General features: G+C 41.7%; 1 protein-coding gene across 1 annotated transcript in view; it reads right to left on the bottom strand.

Moving 5' to 3' along the window:
• Window positions 1-3,814: 3,814 nt before the first annotated feature.
• Window positions 3,815-21,516, bottom strand: part of LOC117972966 (P protein-like) — an 82,831-nt gene continuing 65,129 nt past the window's right edge. The window contains 1 exon segment of the mRNA XM_059029675.1: window positions 3,815-3,975. Coding sequence (XP_058885658.1) covers window positions 3,822-3,975 — 154 coding nt within the window. The 3' untranslated portion in view covers window positions 3,815-3,821.

Genomic DNA, 21,516 nt, shown 5'->3' with positions numbered 1-21,516 from the left:
CTTTAAAATAGGGCTTCCCCTATCTTTAAATTAATAAGCACTATCGTGTGTGGAAGGCTCTGTTAACCTTGGCAGAAGCAGGCATCTGGGAGAACTAAACATATATACTATATCAGTCTATCTGTGCATACAGTGTTATTGAGAGTATCACAATGTCAGGGATGAGGGGGTGTATGGAGGCATCTGTCCATCAGTCTGTCTGTGCATACAGTGTGGTGGATGCTGTGGCAGGGTCTGTATGTTACTAACATGCTTGTTCTCACTGATGCCACATGTATAAACTTGTAGATGTCTATTACTGGTTCCATCTGTAAAAATGGCCATTTTAATAATGTCAATGATTTCTGCAAATTACAAATTGAAGAATAATAAAGAAGGATAAAGCATGATAATTACTCTTGTTGCTTCTGCAAGTGACAATGCCTGGTTTAGGCTTGAGGCTGGTTCATAATTTAGTTTCACTGGGCAATTTGTAGTTTCCCTGGTTGTGTGTCTGTCTGGGACCCAAGGGAGAGGGGTTGTCAGAATGACATTTTTCTTAACTCTGGCTGGTTAATATATTCATTGCAATTTCATCAGGATGGGTTCAATGCAAGGTTGATGCTTATATTTCATTTAAAAGAGATGACAAGTATAGACAACAGTAGCCTAATGTCAAAGCATTTTTAAAAAGTAACAGAAAGTGAAGGTGCATTAATCATGCAGAATCAGATAGCAGATTAAACTCCAATAGCAGCAGTGCATTGTGTATGAAAACAGTATAATATACCAACAGGATTAAAGGAGCTAGAAGGATTCCATAACAAATGTCGCAGTCTGTTAGGAACACAGCTGAATGAAGATTCATGACTGGACTGTCCTCGTTGCTAATGCTTTGTGCACAGTTCCTTTGAAATCAGTACACTAAATGTCATCCTGACAATGCTGGAAAAAGTCTGTCAGCTAGGTTAAAAATGAGACATTAATGCCTGCGGCTTCGGGCATTATAACTCCCTGTCGGTAACAAATTAGTCTTCCGTAGGGTCAATAATTCTCTATTATAGCCCTCCTCTCCAGTCCATATATACAGACATGCTCAAATTTGTTGGTACCCCTCCACAAAAAACGAAGAATGCACAATTTTCTCTGAAATAACTTGAAACTGACAAAAGTAATTGGCATCCACCACTGTTTATTCCATATTTAATAGAAATCAGACTTTGCTTTTGATTTTTTATTCAACATAATATTGTAAATAAGAAAACAAATGAAAATGGCATGGACAAAAATGATGGGACCGCTAACCTTATATTTTGTTGCACAACCTTTAGAGGCAATCACTGCAATCAAACGTTTTCTGTAGCTCTCAATGAGACTTCTGCACCTGTTAACAGGTAGTTTGGCCCACTCTTCCTGAGCAAACTGCTCCAGCTGTCTCAGGTTTGATGGGTGCCTTCTCCAGACTGCAAGTTTCAGCTCTTTCCATAGATGTTCGATAGGATTCAGATCAGGACTCATAGAAGGCCACTTCAGAATAGTCCAATGTTTTGTTCTTATCCATTCTTGGGTGCTTTTAGCTGTGTTTTGGGTCATTATCCTGTTGGAGGACCCATGACCTGCGACTGAGACAGAGCTTTCTGACACTGGGCAGTACGTTTCGTTCCAGAATGCCTTGATAGTCTTGAGATTTCATTGTGCCCTGCACAGATTCAAGGCACCCTGTGCCAGGCGCAGCAAAGCAGCCCCAAAACATAACCGAGCGTCCTCCATGTTTCACTGTAGGTATGGTGTTCTTTTCTTTGAAAGCTTCATTTTTTCGTCTGTGAACATAGAGCTGATGTGACTTGCCAAAAAGCTCCAGTTTTGACTCATCTGTCCAAAGGACATACTCCCAGAAGGATTGTGGCTTGTCAATATGCATTTCAGCAAATTCCAGTCTGGCTTTTTTATGTTTTTCTTTCAAAAATTGAGTCCTCCTGGGTCTTCTTCCATGGAGCCCACTTTTGCTCAATAAGCGACGGATGGTGTGATCAGAAACTGACGTACCTTCACCTTGGAGTTCAGCTTGTATCACTTTGGCAGTTATCCTTGGTTCTTTTTCTACCATTCGCACTATCCTTCTGTTCAATCTGGGGTTGATTTTCCTCTTGCGGCCGCGCCCAGGGAGGTTGGCTACAGTTCCATGGACCTTAAACTTCTTAATAATATTTGCAACTGTTGTCACAGGAACATCAAGCTGCTTGGAGATGGTCTTGTAGCCTTTACCTTTACCATGCTTGTCACAATGATACCAAACAGCACAGTGACTACTTTTCTCCATTTAAATAGGCTGAATGACTGATTCAAGATTGGAGACATGTGTGATACTAATTAAAGAAACTAATTAGTTTGAAATATCACTATAATCCAATTATTTTTTATCTTTTCTAAGGGGTACCAACAAATGTGTCCAGGCCATTTTAGAATATATTTGTAGAATAAGCAATAATTCATCTCTTTTCACAGCTTCTTTGCTTTATTCTATGACATACCAAAGGCATGCAAGTATACATGATAAAACAGCTTTTAATTTCATCACTTTTCAGGAGGAATGAAGCATTATTTCAATGAGCTGTAAGGGTACCAACAAATTTGAGCATGTCTGTATATATATATATATATATAGAGAGAGAGAGAGAGAGAGAGAGAGAGAGAGAGAGAGAATGTATATGTACAGTATTAGCTTTAGATCCATCTTCAAACTTGCAACCATTGTATCTCTCCTGACCCCAGTCTATATTCCCCTTGGAAATCCCTCCCACCAGGTGCAGCTCAGTCCATCAGGTTCTCATCATAACCTCAACAAGATGCCCATGGAACTCAGAGCACATGTATTCACAAACAGAGAACCAATAATGCAGTCCCACCTACACAGCCAGGGAACATCCCAAAAGGGGAACTGTGGCAGAGCAGGGCTCTGCCCTTAGAAATACTGGCAGGGAAGGAGTTAAATTCTCCTCCCTGCCCAGATTGATTGCTTCAGGTGGGAGCAATCAGTCAATTAATTATTCAATTATGGACTTAGCCACCTGGCATAAAAGGAGGCCTCAGCCTCCCAGTTGGAGGGAGAGTTCTGGAAGGAGAAGAAGAGTGGTTTTGTTTGTGATGTGTTATTGAAACCAGTGAAGGCAACGCCCAGCCTGGAAGCTTTATTTTGTAAGTTTTGTTTGGTGTTGATTGTTTTGTGTTTTTGAAACCTTTTTGTTTGGCCCTTATGCCTATTTATTTTGTATTTTTAGTTTATTAACAAGCTTTATTTTGAACTTTAAAACTGTCTCTGAGTCTCAAACCTCGGTCATCCTTGTCACAGGAACCTTCAGAGGCAGCAATGTAACAGGGAGTCTCCCTGCTCATTGTTGTGTGCCAGCTGCTTGTATTCAGTGTGATTTTGTGGCGACAGTAAAATAATAATAATCCCCCACGTGGGGCTCTCCTGCTGTACATCATATATCAAAAAACAAACATGAATTCACATTGTATGCATTTCTTGTTGTCAGCTCTTCAGTAACCGCAGAACCCAGCATATGCTAGCATTTCTATCATAAACAACAGGTTTTCCAGGGCTAAACATGAACTGTAACAGTGAAACATCTCCCAAGCATCTGATAGTATTCAATGCTGCAAGGCAAGTTTACAAAACAATACAAATGAAATGTGCTCCTAGAACAAAGAGCATTCCCTTGTGGTGTTATTCCGCACACATGCATTACACGCGCACTTCATCACTGTATGTTGGAACGTGATCAAGTGTCGGGTTGCCCGTCGTTTTAAACTGAGTTGTAAACTCTTTTTCTAGTGATTGATCAAGCTCTATTCATGGTGATGATGAAAACAGAAGCAGAGCTCTTTGGTCCAAGCATGTGGGCGAGTTGGGAGTTCCATCCGAGTGCAACGTGAATGACCAGCAGATAGCACATACCGATGGAGGTGGACACAAGCACCATTGGAAACCCCAGCCTGAAATACAAAGGACAGTGGAATATCTGTATTACAACCACCACAGGGAGCCCCAGGGTCTTCATAGGGACTTGAAACAGACTGTACAACTACAGCTATGAAGACTGCCCTGAAGACATACGATTTCCAATGGATTTCAAACCAATATTTATTACAAATGGATTACCCTTAACACACACACACACAGCATTATGAAATTAAATTGCAGGGGCTGCTATTTGGGGATCAGATTACGTCTGTAATATAAATTATGTAGCTAAGTGATATAGTAAATAAAAAACATAAGCATCGAAGCACTTGGATGTACATCATCACAGATTTGAGCATAAAGATCAGTTTAGCAATCCTATAAACACAGATCATGTACAGACCTCTGTGTCTTGTATTGTTGTTTAATCATTTGACATTTTACAAAACAAAGTATATGTACAACAAAAAAAAGAAAAGAAAATCCTGTATGCTTTGCTGTTAATGGAAGAAGCTGCCAATCTGAGCAGTTATACATATGAATTGTAAATGCGTTTCAGAACCACAACTATATTCAGCTGTATTTGACAGAGACAAAGAAGAATTAGGGGGAGCTTGATTCAAGTCTTAAAATGAGCTGACATAGTTAACCCAAGTTTGACCTCAAACACAGGAACACTACAGTAGATAAACTCTTGAGGACTACAGAATGTGCCTCAGCACACACTGGGTACCTCAATGCTGTCATTAACACTGCATACAGTCTCTGTGAGGGGGAATCCAGAACGGTTTCCGGTGTTCAAGTATGTTCTGGAGCACAAACATGTTGGGCTTGTCAAACCAAGGGACGTCCGAGGGAAAGTCAGTACAAAATGAATATTTATAAGATAAAACTACATTATCCGGGGAATATACTTTAGCAGCAAGACAAACACCTCGACACGTTCTCTGTGAGACAATGAAACTGTTCACTACTCATTCCTAGAACCAAATGTCTTCTCGTTAGGGTTATATTTATTCATGGTATAATTTTCTTCAGGGTTAGGGTCGAGATTCAGAATTATAGAAGTCATGTTGTCGTCATTAATCAATCTGAGCCAATCGAAGCGCTGCATTTTATTCACAGCATATATATGTAGAGGTGCTCTGTGCAACAAAACACAGGCCGTCCATTTTGGGAGCCCTGTGTTTGAACACATATCTCCATAACACAATCAGCATAACAGATTGAGCAAAGAATCAACATCATTATACAAAAATACATGCGATTTACAACCAAACGTATGCATTTGCTGCATTTCAGAAACGTACCCTGTGACTACACTATGTAGCATTGAGTTCATACTGTGTACACGTCTTGCAAAACCACTGGAGAATCTAAAATCACCTCAATCAGGGTTACGGTATTTATGCAGAGGGTGTCTCAGGAACATCTGGGAAGACAACTAGAACTAGCATGGAAGTGCTCTGCCTCTACACTGCAACACACCAGAGAAATGTCTAGCTCTGTCAGAGCTCCACACAGCATGGAAGTGCTCTGCCTCTACACTGCAACACACCACAGACATGTCTAGCTCTGTCAGAGCTCCACACAGCATGGAAGTGCTCTGCCTCTACACTGCAACACACCAGAGACATGTCTAGCTCTGTCAGAGCTCCACACAGCATGGAAGTGCTCTGCCTCTACACTGCAACACACCAGAGACATGTCTAGCTCTGTCAGAGCTCCACACAGCATGGAAGTGCTCTGCCTCTACACTGCAACACACCAGAGACATGTCTAGCTCTGTCAGAGCTCCACACAGCATGGAAGTGCACTGCCTCTACACTGCAACACACCAGAGACATGTCTAGCTCTGTCAGAGCTCCACACAGCATGGAAGTGCTCTGCCTCTACACTGCAACACACCAGAGACATGTCTAGCTCTGTCAGAACTCCACACAGCATGGAAGTGCTCTGCCTCTACACTGCAACACACCAGAGACATGTCTAGCTCTGTCAGAGCTCCACACAGCATGGAAGTGCTCTGCCTCTACACTGCAACACACCAGAGACATGTCTAGCTCTGTCAGAGCTCCACACAGCATGGAAGTGCTCTGCCTCTACACTGCAACACACCAGAGACATGTCTAGCTCTGTCAGAGCTCCACACAGCATGGAAGTGCTCTGCCTCTACACTGCAACACACCACAGACATGTCTAGCTCTGTCAGAGCTCCACACAGCATGGAAGTGCTCTGCCTCTACACTGCAACACACCAAAGACATGTCTAGCTCTGTCAGAGCTCCACACAGCATGGAAGTGCTCTGCCTCTACACTGCAACACACCAAAGACATGCCTAGCTCTGTCAGAGCTCCACACAGCATGGAAGTGCTCTGCCTCTACACTGCAACACACCAGAGACATGTCTAACTCTGTCAGAGCTCCACACAGCATGGAAGTGCTCTGCCTCTACACTGCAACACACCAGAGACATGTATAGCTCTGTCAGAGCTCCACACAGCATGGAAGTGCTCTGCCTCTACACTGCAACACACCAAAGACATGTCTAGTTCTTTCAGACACTGCTTGAGGACACAAGATCATTCATTCCTTTTGAAAAGACTCTTCTCCTGTATCTGTGAGCGTTTAAGAGCCCAGATAATTGTATTAAGGGAACAGCAGGAATAATGTGCTGCTGTTTGCATGTGAGGTCCTGTTTTTTCCTGCAAATTCTTGCTATACGTTAATACTATGTCACTGACTCGTGGGGTCCAATCTGTTTGCATGTGCTACAGCGACGTGATTTATCAACTGCTTCCCATTGTCCGGTGGCACTTCACCGGCATGATCCCCACCAACGAGTGGACATGGGAAGAAAGCACCTGATGACCAATTATATATCCATCACTGACAAGCTAATCCAATATCACTTAAGGGTATTCAACATGTTAAAAGAAATCACTTGGCACAATTATAAAATGTGGCCTTTTCATTTACAATGAACCTGGTCGTTTTACATATCCATTTCCTAAACACTACTCCATTCACAGCAGGACTACACTCGCCAGAATTATAAAATGAACCTGGTTGTTTTACATATCTCCCCTGTCCCTGCCCCCCTCTCCCTCTCCCTCTCCCCCTCCCCCTCCCCCTCCCTGCCCCCCTCTCCCTGCCCCCCTCTCCCTGACCCCCTCTCCCCCTCCCCCTCCCCCTCCCTGCCCCCCTCTCCCTGACCCCCTCTAACATCCAGCATGGTTTGTCTCCGCCCTCTCATTCTGTTCCTATTTGATGCAGCGGATTAAAAGTTCATGGAAAGTTATCACATTCGGTTGCAAAGCCTCTGAATAAACCAGACTCAAAACAAATACCTTACTTTAAAAGGTGAGTTATTTATTACAGGATTTAGAACACTCACGAAAAATCAAGCCCTTGATATGATGGAATTAAAAAAAATTTAAATTAAAAAGCTATTACAAAATATATTACCTGAATTAAAAAAAAAAAAAAGTTAAACTCTTCCAAATTCCAACAGAGAAGCAAATTGGTTGCAGCCAACCATGTATTTGGTAAAAACTAATTATAACAAAAGCATCTGCACTAAGTATACAGTTTAAAGATGACAGCAGGTTACTCTTTTAAAGGCATGCGAGTGTAATCATAAAGATTCATTAACATTTTATAAGGACAGCCACAGCAAATCTCTCAGCATGAAAACCAGTGTTGATGTGTTTGATCCTCACAATGAAGAGCTTGCATGGTAGTTTAATGCATGAAAACCAGTGTTGATGAGTTTGATCCTCACACTGAGAAGCTTGCATGGTAGTTTAATGCATGAAAACCAGTGTTGACATGTTTGATCCTCACACTGAGAAGCTTGCATGGTAGTTTAATGCATGAAAACCAGTGTTGATGAGTTTGATCCTCACACTGAGAAGCTTGAAAACCAGTGTTGATGTGTTTGATCCTCACAATGAGAAGCTTGCATGGTAGTTTAATACATGAAAACCAGTGCTGAGTAAATGAAAAGTGACGAGTAAATTAGACACGTACAGAATCACGCAACGTAGTGACAGGTGCGTAAAGGACTTTAACAAGCTCTGAAAATGCAAGCCTGCATGTTGCATCGATGTTGTGAGTAATTGTACTCCTGTATTCTGCTATGAGAATAGTGAGAGGCGCTCAATTACACACATTCTGTTCTGATGATCGGGGGTAATTGTGGCTGCATTCCATTTGCTTATACAGTATAGAGACATGGGGTTTGGATAATCCAGAGTCTCAGGGTTCCTTTATTTATACAGTGTAGAGACATGGGGTTTGGATAATCCAGAGTCTCAGGGTTCCTTTATTTATACAGTGTAGAGACATGGGGTTTGGATAATCCAGAGTCTCAGGGTTCCTTTATTTATACAGTGTAGAGACATGGGGTTTCGATAATCCAGAGTCTCAGGGTTCCTTTATTTATACAGTATAGAGACATGGGGTTTCGATAATCCAGAGTCCGAGGGTTCATTTATTTATACAGTGTAGAGACATGGGGTTTGGATAATCCAGAGCCCGAGGGTTCATTTATTTATACAGTGTAGAGACATGGGGTTTGGATAATCCAGAGTCTCAGGGTTCCTTTATTTATACAGTGTAGAGACATGGGGTTTCGATAATCCAGAGTCCGAGGGTTAATTTATTTATACAGTGTAGAGACATGGGGTTTGGATAATCCAGAGTCTCAGGGTTCCTTTATTTATACAGTGTAGAGACATGGGGTTTGGATAATCCAGAGTCCGAGGGTTAATTTATTTATACAGTGTAGAGACATGGGGTTTGGATAATCCAGAGTCTCAGGGTTCCTTTATTTATACAGTGTAGAGACATGGGGTTTGGATAATCCAGAGTCCGAGGGTTAATTTATTTATACAGTGTAGAGACATGGGGTTTGGATAATCCAGAGTCTCAGGGTTCCTTTATTTATACAGTGTAGAGACATGGGGTTTGGATAATCCAGAGTCCGAGGGTTAATTTATTTATACAGTGTAGAGACATGGGGTTTGGATAATCCAGAGTCTCAGGTTTACTTTATTTATACAGTGTAGAGACATGGGGTTTGGATAATCCAGAGTCTCAGGGTTCATTTATTTATACAGTGTAGAGACATGGGGTTTGGATAATCCAGAGTCTCAGGGTTCATTTATTTATACAGTGTAGAGACATGGGGTTTCGATAATCCAGAGTCTCAGGGTTCCTTTATTTATACAGTATAGAGACATGGGGTTTGGATAATCCAGAGTCTCAGGGTTCCTTTATTTATACAGTGTAGAGACATGGGGTTTGGATAATCCAGAGTCTCAGGGTTCCTTTATTTATACATTGTAGAGACATGGGGTTTGGATAATCCAGAGTCTCAGGGTTCCTTTATTTATACAGTATAGAGACATGGGGTTTGGATAATCCAGAGTCTCAGGGTTCCTTTATTTATACAGTGTAGAGACATGGGGTTTGGATAATCCAGAGTCTCAGGGTTCCTTTATTTATACAGTGTAGAGACATGGGGTTTGGATAATCCAGAGTCTCAGGGTTCCTTTATTTATACAGTATAGAGACATGGGGTTTGGATAATCCAGAGTCTCAGGGTTCCTTTATTTATACAGTGTAGAGACATGGGGTTTGGATAATCCAGAGTCTCAGGGTTCCTTTATTTATACAGTGTAGAGACATGGGGTTTCGATAATCCAGAGTCTCAGGGTTCCTTTATTTATACAGTGTAGAGACATGGGGTTTGGATAATCCAGAGTCTCAGGGTTCCTTTATTTATACATTGTAGAGACATGGGGTTTGGATAATCCAGAGTCTCAGGGTTCCTTTATTTATACAGTGTAGAGACATGGGGTTTGGATAATCCAGAGTCTCAGGGTTCCTTTATTTATACAGTGTAGAGACATGGGGTTTGGATAATCCAGAGTCTCAGGGTTCCTTTATTTATACAGTATAGAGACATGGGGTTTGGATAATCCAGAGTCTCAGGGTTCCTTTATTTATACAGTGTAGAGACATGGGGTTTGGATAATCCAGAGTCTCAGGGTTCCTTTATTTATACAGTGTAGAGACATGGGGTTTGGATAATCCAGAGTCTCAGGGTTCCTTTATTTATACAGTATAGAGACATGGGGTTTGGATAATCCAGAGTCTCAGGGTTCCTTTATTTATACAGTGTAGAGACATGGGGTTTGGATAATCCAGAGTCTCAGGGTTCCTTTATTTATACAGTGTAGAGACATGGGGTTTCGATAATCCAGAGTCTCAGGGTTCCTTTATTTATACAGTGTAGAGACATGGGGTTTGGATAATCCAGAGTCTCAGGGTTCCTTTATTTATACAGTGTAGAGACATGGGGTTTGGATAATCCAGAGTCTCAGGGTTCCTTTATTTATACAGTGTAGAGACATGGGGTTTGGATAATCCAGAGTCCGAGGGTTCCTTTATTTATACAGTGTAGAGACATGGGGTTTGGATAATCCAGAGTCTCAGGGTTCCTTTTTAAAACCATTCAGGAATAAAGGGATTTACCTTTTATCTGTCATACAAAGGAATACATTAGTTCAACACTGTACAGAAATCCTATCAATAGGTAACGATCGAGGATAAAAGCTTTCATTTCCTGAGAAGGGTTAGCTTTCTACACATCAATGCATACGAAAACTTCACCATAACCCCTAACTTTTTTCTGGTGAACAGAAACAGCTAATTATTCCCCTATAGGCAAGTTGTAGCCGAGATCCCTGACATCATCATCATTACATTCAGCTCACAAGGTGAGAAAATCCTGCCAAGGAAATCCTGTGTGCTGGAGCTAACAAACCAGACTAGCTGAGAGAGAGGATCACAACCATGGAACTACATCCAGGGGATTGTATAGACCCACAAAGCTGTACAATATGTCACTTAAAAATGACCAATGCTATTAACATCTGAGTTTTTATAATACATTTAAAAAACTGCAGCATCATATCTATATATCTATACACATACACAGTGCCTTGCAAAAGTATTCAGACCCCTGACCAATTCTCTCATATTACTGTACATTGAAATTTCGTTCTGTTTGATATTTTATTTTAAAACACAAACTCAAAATCAATTATTGTAAGGTGACATTGGTTTTATGTTGGGAAATATTTTTAAGAAAAATAAAAAATTGAACTATCTTGCTTGCATAAGTATTCAACCCCCACACATTAATATTTGGTAGAGCCACCTTTCGCTAACAGCTTTAAGTCTTTTGGGGTAAGTATGTACCAGCTTTGCACACAGTGTCGGAGTGATTTTGGCCCATTCTTCTTGGCTGATTTGCTCCAGGTTGTTCAGGTTGGTTGGACGACGCTTGTGGACCGCAATTTTCAAATAGTGCCACAGATTCTCAATAGGATTGAGATCAGGACTTTGACTGGGCCACTGTAGGACATTCACCTTTTTGTTCTTGAGCCACTCCAATGTTGCTTTGGCCTTGTGCTTGGTATCAATCACCTGCTGAAAGGTGAATTTCCTCCCAAGCTTCAGTTTTTTAGGGGACTGAAGCAGGTTCTCTTGCAGTATTTCCCTGTATTTTGCTCCATCCATTCTTCCTTCAATTTTAACAAGATGCCCAGTCCCTGCTGATGAGACGCATCCCCACAACATGATGCAGCTACCACCATACTTCACTGTAGGGATGGTGTGTCTTGAGGCATGGGCAGTGTTAGGTTTGCGCCACACATAGCGCTTTGAGTTTTGGCCAAAAAGCTCTATCTTGGTCTCATCTGACCACAAAACCTTTTCCCACATCGCAGCTGGATCACTCTCATGCTTTCTGGCAAACTCCAGACGTACTTTCAGATGGTACTTTTTGAGTAACGGCTTCTTTCTTGCCACCCCCCCATACAGGCCAGTGTTATGCAGAGCTCTTGATATGGTTGACTGGTGCACCATTACTCCACTCCCAGCCACTGAACTCTGTAGCTCCTTCAAAGTGATTGTTGGCCTCTCTGTGGCTTCTCTCACAAGTCTCCTTGTTTGAGCGCTGAGTTTTGAGGGACGGCCTTTTCTTGGCAGTGCCTGGGTGGTGTGATGCAGCTTCCACTTCCTGATTATTGATCCAACTGTGCTCACTGGGATATCCAAACACTTGGATATTATTTTGTACCCTTTCCCTAATCTATGCATTTGTATTACTTTATCTCTAACTTCTGTAGAATGCTCTTTGGTCTTCATTTTCCTTCAGATTCACAGCCTGACCAATGATCCTTCAACAGTGGGGTTTTTATCCAGAAAATGTGACAGCAACTTTAATGGTTCACAGGTGGAGGCCGATGGTAAGGTAATTGTGTCCTTGTTAGGGCAATTTCTTTCATCGGTGTAAACTGGGAGCTTCCACAGCACAGGGGTTGAATACTTATGCAAGCAAGATAGTTCAATTTTTTTATTTTTCTTAAAAATATTTCCCAACATAAAACCAATGTCACCTTACAATTGATTTTGAGTTTCAGTGTTTTAAAATAAAATATCAAACAGAACGAAATTTCAATGTACCATTTGTAATTCAGTAATATGAGAGAATTGGTCAGGGGTCTGAATACTTTTGCAATGCACTGTATATACAGTATATATATATATATATATATATATATATATATATATATATATATATATATATATATATATATATATATATATATATATATACATATACATATACATATACATACATACATACACACACAGACGTGCTCAAATTTGTTGGTACCCTTACAGGTCATTGAAATAATGCTTCATTCTTCCTGAAAAGTGATGAAATTAAAAGCTATTTTATCATGTATACTTGCATGCCTTTGGTATGTCATAGAATAAAGCAAAGAAGCTGTGAAAAGAGATGAATTATTGCTTATTCTACAAAGATATTCTAAAATGGCCTGGACACATTTGTTGGTACCCCTTAGAAAAGATAATAAATAATTGGATTATAGTGATATTTCAAACTAATTAGTTTCTTTAATTAGTATCACACATGTCTCCAATCTTGTAATCAGTCATTCAGCCTATTTAAATGGAGAAAAGTAGTCACTGTGCTGTTTGGTATCATTGTGTGCACCACACTGAACATGGACCAGAGAAAGCAAAGGAGAGAGTTGTCTGAGGAGATCAGAAAGAAAATAATAGACAAGCATGGTAAAGGTAAAGGCTACAAGACCATCTCCAAGCAGCTTGATGTTCCTGTGACAACAGTTGCAAATATTATTAAGAAGTTTAAGGTCCATGGAACTGTAGCCAACCTCCCTGGGCACGGCCGCAAGAGGAAAATCAACCCCAGATTGAACAGAAGGATAGTGCGAATGGTAGAAAAAGAACCAAGGATAACTGCCAAAGAGATACAAGCTGAACTCCAAGGTGAAGGTACGTCAGTTTCTGATCGCACCATCCGTCGCTTATTGAGCAAAAGTGGGCTCCATGGAAGAAGACCCAGGAGGACTCAATTTTTGAAAGAAAAACATAAAAAAGCCAGACTGGAATTTGCTAAAATGCAAATTGACAAGCCACAATTCTTCTGGGAGAATGTCCTTTGGACAGATGAGTCAAAACTGGAGCTTTTTGGCAAGTCACATCAGCTCTATGTTCACAGATGAAAAAATGAAGCTTTCAAAGAAAAGAACACCATACCTACAGTGAAACATGGAGGACGCTCGGTTATGTTTTGGGGCTGCTTTGCTGCGCCTGGCACAGGGTGCCTTGAATCTGTGCAGGGCACAATGAAATCTCAAGACTATCAAGGCATTCTGGAGCGAAACGTACTGCCCAGTGTCAGAAAGCTCTGTCTCAGTCGCAGGTCATGGGTCCTCCAACAGGATAATGACCCAAAACACACAGCTAAAAGCACCCAAGAATGGATAAGAACAAAACATTGGACTATTCTGAAGTGGCCTTCTATGAGTCCTGATCTGAATCCTATCGAACATCTATGGAAAGAGCTGAAACTTGCAGTCTGGAGAAGGCACCCATCAAACCTGAGACAGCTGGAGCAGTTTGCTCAGGAAGAGTGGGCCAAACTACCTGTTAACAGGTGCAGAAGTCTCATTGAGAGATACAGAAAACATTTGATTGTAGTAATTGCCTCTAAAGGTTGTGCAACAAAATATTAGGTTAGCGGTCCCATCATTTTTGTCCATGCCATTTTCATTTGTTTTCTTATTTACAATATTATGTTGAATAAAAAATCAAAAGCAAAGTCTGATTTCTATTAAATATGGAATAAACAATGGTGGATGCCAATTACTTTTGTCAGTTTCAAGTTATTTCAGAGAAAATTGTGCATTCTTCGTTTTTTATGGAGGGGTACCAACAAATTTGAGCACGTCTGTATATATATATATATATATATATACACACACAGACACACACACACACACACACACACACAGGCAAACGTGAAACCCGCTTTATATCCTGACCCACTTTATAGCACAAATGATGCCTGCACGGCAATCATGAAATAAAGCAGGCTCATCTGTATATATAAAATATAAATGAAAGCAAAGCAAATTACAGCAGCTTGCATCCAGAGCAGCTGGTCTTTTAAACAGAACAAATCTAGGGCATTCTCATCAATTATAATGGTCTTTTAAACACCATCACAAACCATACCCGTAAGATTTGGTTGTAAAATTAGATACTAAAATTCTCCAAATGATTTAACCCGTCGTGTTGTGTGGAGTGCGGTTCTGCCCCGTTGTCATGGAGAAATTGCTCTATCCCATATATTTACAGTAGAGTACAGTACATTCTACCTTGAAAAGGTACAGGGGTTGTGTGGATGTTAGGTTTCTCGATAATTAGTTTTATACAGATAATCTGATTATCTGAGTCAATCAATTAAGATAATAACGAACCAAAAAGCACACAGTCCTACTGTTCTGATTTTCTTTCACTCCTAAGGCCGGCCCCTGAGACTTTACTGCAAGGTTATGCAAATAAGGCAGGTCTAAAATGGAAGAAAATTAAAAAAGTGACTACTGTATTTGTATTAAAGAATTTAGGTACATTTTCTTATAGATTCAACCAGAATTATACATAGAAAAAAAAAAAAAACACAAGGCTTAAAATGTGAAAGATATTTTCAGTTCAACTCATTTAGTTTTTCTATTGTACCCGACTATCTCTGCCCGTTATCACACAATTCATATAGAATATCTGCTGCAGCTCTTTTATTCTCTTTCTTTTGAAACTGCCTGAAAGTGTGCTGCAATGTAAAACGTACAAGGTGTGCACCTTGACAGAAAACCCAATGGTACTTAGCAAGCTTCTGCTGTGATTTGATTAGGCATGATATAATCTTGATCTATGGGTCAAGTCAAACCTCATTAGACTCAAGGTCTGGCTGGCTTGACAGGCAGGGTTTTCTAAGCTGAAAGATGGCCTAAAGCTGATCAGATCACAGGAGATGTTCTTAGATAACAGAGGAGCATATTACCCTAAAATGAACTTTGTCATCATCAGCAGTCATTTGATACTACACCTTTGATCCAGGCGAAAGAAAACATGCTATTCGCCAGACTGTGGAATAACTTCTTGTGACAAAAGTGTAATCCCATTTCTGAATGTAGTACATATCTACACAAGCCCTGCTTACATTGGAAAATACAGTCTATGCATGACAAACCCAGACCAGAAAAGAGGGCGTTTCACATGATCATGGCGTATTCTGTTTAGAACAAGTGCTGCATACTGTACAGCAGGAAAGCGTGTTTAAACCTAATTCATTCAGGAGAATTCCTTTCTTTAGATCAAGCTCTATCTACTTAGCAATGAGTTCTGTCATTGGATTTGAAGGAAAGCCAGACGGATTCTAAACTGGGGAAAATTTTTTTTTAAATGGTAACATTCTAGGGCAGCAGTGTGTAGTAGTGGTTAGGGCTCTGGACTCTTGACCGGAGGGTTGTGGGTTCAATCCCAGGTGGGGGACACAGCTGCTGTACCCTTGAGCAAAGTACTTTACCTAGATTGCTCCAGTAAAAACCCAACTGTTTAAATGGGTAATTGTATGTAAAAATAATGTGTAAAAAATAATGTAATTGTATGTAAAAATAATGTGATACCTTGTAACAATTGTAAGTTGCCCTGGATAAGGGCATCTGCCAAGAAATAAATAATAATAATAATAATAATAATAATAATAATAATAATAATAATAATAATAATAATAATAATAATAATAATAATAGTGCAATCCACCCAGACATTCTGTCATTGAATTTGAATGAATGCCAGATGGATTCCAAAATGAGAAAAAAAAAAAAACTCTGCTTCGGTCTTTCTTGAGTCATCACCATCCCAACCATTGGAAATAACTTTCACTTTGCTATGGTCTGAAAAAGCAAACATTTAAAAAAAGATTTAAATCAGAAGGCGGCATGCTCCATTTAGCAAAAGTAAATTCAAGAAGAACAGAACCACTAAATTATTTATTTTGTTTGTGTGTGGGTGTGTGAGAGAGACTCCTCTTTCCAAAGTGATGGGAGACCCAACTGAGGAACACACAGATGTGCCAATAGGCTGGCAAAAGGCAGAATTAGATTAATTCTTTACTTCAGTGTTATCGCAGTGTACTTGAAACCAAACTAACAGAGGTGAATGCAGCTTTCACTTAGTGTGAGACCCTGTAACAGAGAGGGCTTTCCAGCAGAGAGGACGCAGCTTTCACTTAGTGTGAGACCCTGTAACAGAGAGGGCTTTCCAGCAGAGAGGACGCAGCTTTCACTTAGTGTGAGACCCTGTAACAGAGAGGGCTTTCCAGCAGAGAGGACGCAGCTTTCACTTAGTGTGAGACCCTGTAACAGAGAGGGCTTTCCAGCAGAGAGGACGCAGCTTTCACTTAGTGTGAGACCCTGTAACAGAGAGGGCTTTCCAGCAGAGAGGACGCAGCTTTCACTTAGTGTGAGACCCTGTAACAGAGAGGGCTTTCCAGCAGAGAGGACGCAGCTTTCACTTAGTGTGAGACCCTGTAACAGAGAGGGCTTTCCAGCAGAGAGGACGCAGCTTTCACTTAGTGTGAGACCCTGTAACAGAGAGGGCTTTCCAGCAGAGAGGACGCAGCTTTCACTTAGTGTGAGACCCTGTAACAGAGAGGGCTTTCCAGCAGAGAGGACGCAGCTTTCACTTAGTGTGAGACCCTGTAACAGAGAGGGCTTTCCAGCAGAGAGGACGCAGCTTTCACTTAGTGTGAGACCCTGTAACAGAGAGAGCTTTCCAGCAGAGAGGACGCAGCTTTCACTTAGTGTGAGACCCTGTAACAGAGAGGGCTTTCCAGCAGAGAGGACGCAGCTTTCACTTAGTGTGAGACCCTGTAACAGAGAGGGCTTTCCAGCAGAGAGGACGCAGCTTTCACTTAGTGTGAGACCCTGTAACAGAGAGGGCTTTCCAGCAGAGAGGACGCAGCTTTCACTTAGTGTGAAACCCTGTAACAGAGAGAGCTTTCCAGCAGAGAGGACGCAGCTTTCACTTAGTGTGAGACCCTGTAACAGAGAGGGCTTTCCAGCAGAGAGGACGCAGCTTTCACTTAGTGTGAGACCCTGTAACAGAGAGGGCTTTCCAGCAGAGAGGACGCAGCTTTCACTTAGTGTGAGACCCTGTAACAGAGAGGGCTTTCCAGCAGAGAGGACACAGCTTTCACTTAGTGTGAGACCCTGTAACAGAGAGGGCTTTCCAGCAGAGAGGACGCAGCTTTCACTTAGTGTGAGACCCTGTAACAGAGAGGGCTTTCCAGCAGAGAGGACGCAGCTTTCACTTAGTGTGAGACCCTGTAACAGAGAGGGCTTTCCAGCAGAGAGGACGCAGCTTTCACTTAGTGTGAGACCCTGTAACAGAGAGGGCTTTCCAGCAGAGAGGACGCAGCTTTCACTTAGTGTGAGACCCTGTAACAGAGAGGGCTTTCCAGCAGAGAGGACGCAGCTTTCACTTAGTGTGAGACCCTGTAACAGAGAGGGCTTTCCAGCAGAGAGGATGCAGCTTTCACTTAGTGTGAGACCCTGTAACAGAGAGGGCTTTCCAGCAGAGAGGACGCAGCTTTCACTTAGTGTGAGACCCTGTAACAGAGAGGGCTTTCCAGCAGAGAGGACGCAGCTTTCACTTAGTGTGAAACCCTGTAACAGAGAGGGCTTTCCAGCAGAGAGGACGCAGCTTTCACTTAGTGTGAGACCCTGTAACAGAGAGGGCTTTCCAGCAGAGAGGACGCAGCTTTCACTTAGTGTGAGACCCTGTAACAGAGAGGGCTTTCCAGCAGAGAGGACGCAGCTTTCACTTAGTGTGAGACCCTGTAACAGAGAGGGCTTTCCAGCAGAGAGGACGCAGCTTTCACTTAGTGTGAGACCCTGTAACAGAGAGGGCTTTCCAGCAGAGAGGACGCAGCTTTCACTTAGTGTGAGACCCTGTAACAGAGAGGGCTTTCCAGCAGAGAGGACGCAGCTTTCACTTAGTGTGAGACCCTGTAACAGAGAGGGCTTTCCAGCAGAGAGGACGCAGCTTTCACTTAGTGTAAGACCCTGTAACAGAGAGGGCGGCCAGGGTGAAATGCTATCCTTGGATTGAAAAATGAAATGTGAATGCAACAGGGTTGCACTGGCCTCAGGTTGAAAACGCGCATGAAGCCACCAAACAAACATGACACACGGGTCGGCTACATGATTTCACACTGCTTTTGGGTTGACCTGGATGACAGACGCAGGTAAACAACACCTGTATGAATGCCCCGGAAGCAGCTTGTTGATTGGAGCAAATGTTTCTTCATCCCTGCTGCAATCTGGCTCATGGTGTGTCTCAAAATCAACAAAAATATGGCTAAACAGAATGAACAGAAATGTTCCTTGTGGAAGTGAAACCTTCACGCAGGCGTGGCTGTTTGTTATTTCGTTGGCTAACGAACGTCCGTCATGCATTTTGTTTCGCTCGACCCGGATCAAAATGTGTTGAACCACATCCTGAAGTGGGTCACTGGGACCCGGGTACGACCCAGGTAAGTGGTTTCACACTACGCAGGATTGTGACCTGGGTAGCCAGAACCCGGGTCTGGACCCAGGTAGATGTGCCAGTGTGAAACGGGCTTTAGTGTGAAATCCTGTCGTTCCTGGAACTAACACTTTAAAATCTGTGATTATGCCCATATAAAGAATAAAACTGGTGTTGAATACCTCAAATTGCTCAGGTGCATCCTGTATGGTTCCATTGTCTATTGAGTGCTAAATCTCACAGTGATAGCGTTTGTTCAAAAATCAAACCACCCACCAAGCACCAAATCAGACTGATCATTTCGACGAGCACTTTTCAAAATGACATAATGGAAGTCCATTCGTGTCAGTTACGTTATCGTTTCATACATATAATTAGAGCTGCACTCGACAATAACTGAGCCGTTAAATGAGCTATTTGTCCATGGCAGGAAGATAAAGGAGTCCACATGGTGCTTTGTAGCACAATCAATGAAGGGTCTGAACAAAAATGGTCACATTATAAATGTATAGCACAAAGCACAGAGCTCAGTAGCTGCATCAGTTTCCACACACCTATAAATGTGTCAGAGCCCGGATTTATTCAGCACCTTCAATTTCAGTAATTCAATGCAATTCATTCAGCATCAAGCAGATCAATAGCAGGTCAGCACTTTCACACTGGCTACAGAGTGGGGCTGATGAAGCAGAACTCCACGGGAATTCATGTTAAACAAGAATGCTCAAAGAGATACATTAGGGCCCTGGCAAGTAAAGTCAGTTATGTTGATTGTACAAATCAGCAGCCCTGAATAAGTGGTGTTACACTACAAAGCGTGGTGCTATTCTCATCAGCCAGGGGTTTAGAGTACATTCAGGCACTTAACTGCATTTGAATGCAGGGATACAGAACTGCGTTTGAATGCAGAGACACAGAACTGCGTTTGAATGCAGAGACACAGAACTGCGTTTGAATGCAGAGACACAGAACTGCGTTTGAATGCAGAGACACAGAACTGCGTTTGAATGCAGAGAAACAGAACTGCGTTTGAATGCAGAGACACAGAACTGCGTTTGAATGCAGAGACACAGAACTGCGTTTGAATGCAGAGACACAGAGCTGCGTTTGAATGCAGAGACACAGAACTGCGTTTGAATGCAGAGATAGTCACAATGTCCTGGTGTGGTTCCTAAACAAAAATTGCAGTCAACGTACGTAGTAACAGTTTAAGTCAGTGGTTGTCAGCCTTAGTTCTCAAGTTTTTAAATCTGCACTGTAGTATAAAATACAAAAGATATATATGCCAACCATAGGATTAAATATGAATTATGATAATGAATATAAAACTGTATGCAGTTTTTTTTTTTTTTTTTTTTTAATGATAACGTTGCATACAAACCCAATAACCATCAGATCTCTTAGTTACAGGAATGTTAATGATTCTGCCAGCTCTGTTACAGCTCAGGAAACAACACTTCTACATGTAAAAAAGACATGGCTTAAAACTGACACTAGAACCACACCCAGCAGTGCCCTCAATGAAGAATAGTACTGAAATGATCAGGAGCTTGTAGTTTGAACTCAGACACATTGTTCCCCCCTTATAGCTGCATGAACATGTGCATGATTATAGACTGGATTTACCATAGTTTACCCTGGTTTTGCATGCTTATTAATAGACTTTACTATGCTTCACTGTTCTTTACAAATGCTTACATATACTGTACCATGCTTTCACTATGATTATTACACTTTTCTATGCTTTAACAATATTATTATATCACACACCATCCCATCCAGTTATCTTACACCAAACTATTACATTCCACATTATCATTCTTGGTGAATGGTAATCAGTTGCATAGCTAGGGATATATAATCACTGGTGTATTATCAACATTAACATACAGTAAGAGTGGAAAGCATTCACCCAAGCTAGCTGTGGAAAGCACTGATCCAAACTAGCTGTGGAAAGCACTGATCCAAACTAGCTGTGGAAAGCACTGATCCAAACTAGCTGTGGAAAGCAGTGATCCAAACTAGCTGTGGAAAGCACTGATCCAAACTAGCTGTGGAAAGCAGTGATCCAAACTAGCTGTGGAAAGCAGTGATCCAAACTAGCTGTGGAAAGCAGTGATCCAAACTAGCTGTGGAAAGCACTGATCCAAACTAGCTGTGGAAAGCATTGATCCAAGCTAGCTGTGGAAAGCACTGATCCAAACTAGCTGTGGAAAGCAGTGATCCAAACTAGCTGTGGAAAGCACTGATCCAAACTAGCTGTGGAAAGCACTGATCCAAACTAGCTGTGGAAAGCACTGATCCAAACTAGCTGTGGAAAGCACTGATCCAAACTAGCTGTGGAAAGCAGTGATCCAAACTAGCTGTGGAAAGCACTGATCCAAACTAGCTGTGGAAAGCACTGATCCAAACTAGCTGTGGAAAGCACTGATCCAAACTAGCTGTGGAAAGCACTGATCCAAACTAGCTGTGGAAAGCAGTGATCCAAACTAGCTGTGGAAAGCAGTGATCCAAACTAGCTGTGGAAAGCACTGATCCAAACTAGCTGTGGAAAGCACTGATCCAAACTAGC

This window comes from Acipenser ruthenus, chromosome 8 (assembly GCF_902713425.1).
Source record: "Acipenser ruthenus chromosome 8, fAciRut3.2 maternal haplotype, whole genome shotgun sequence".
Taxonomy (NCBI): domain Eukaryota; kingdom Metazoa; phylum Chordata; class Actinopteri; order Acipenseriformes; family Acipenseridae; genus Acipenser; species Acipenser ruthenus.
This window is presented reverse-complemented; position numbering and strand designations above follow the sequence as displayed.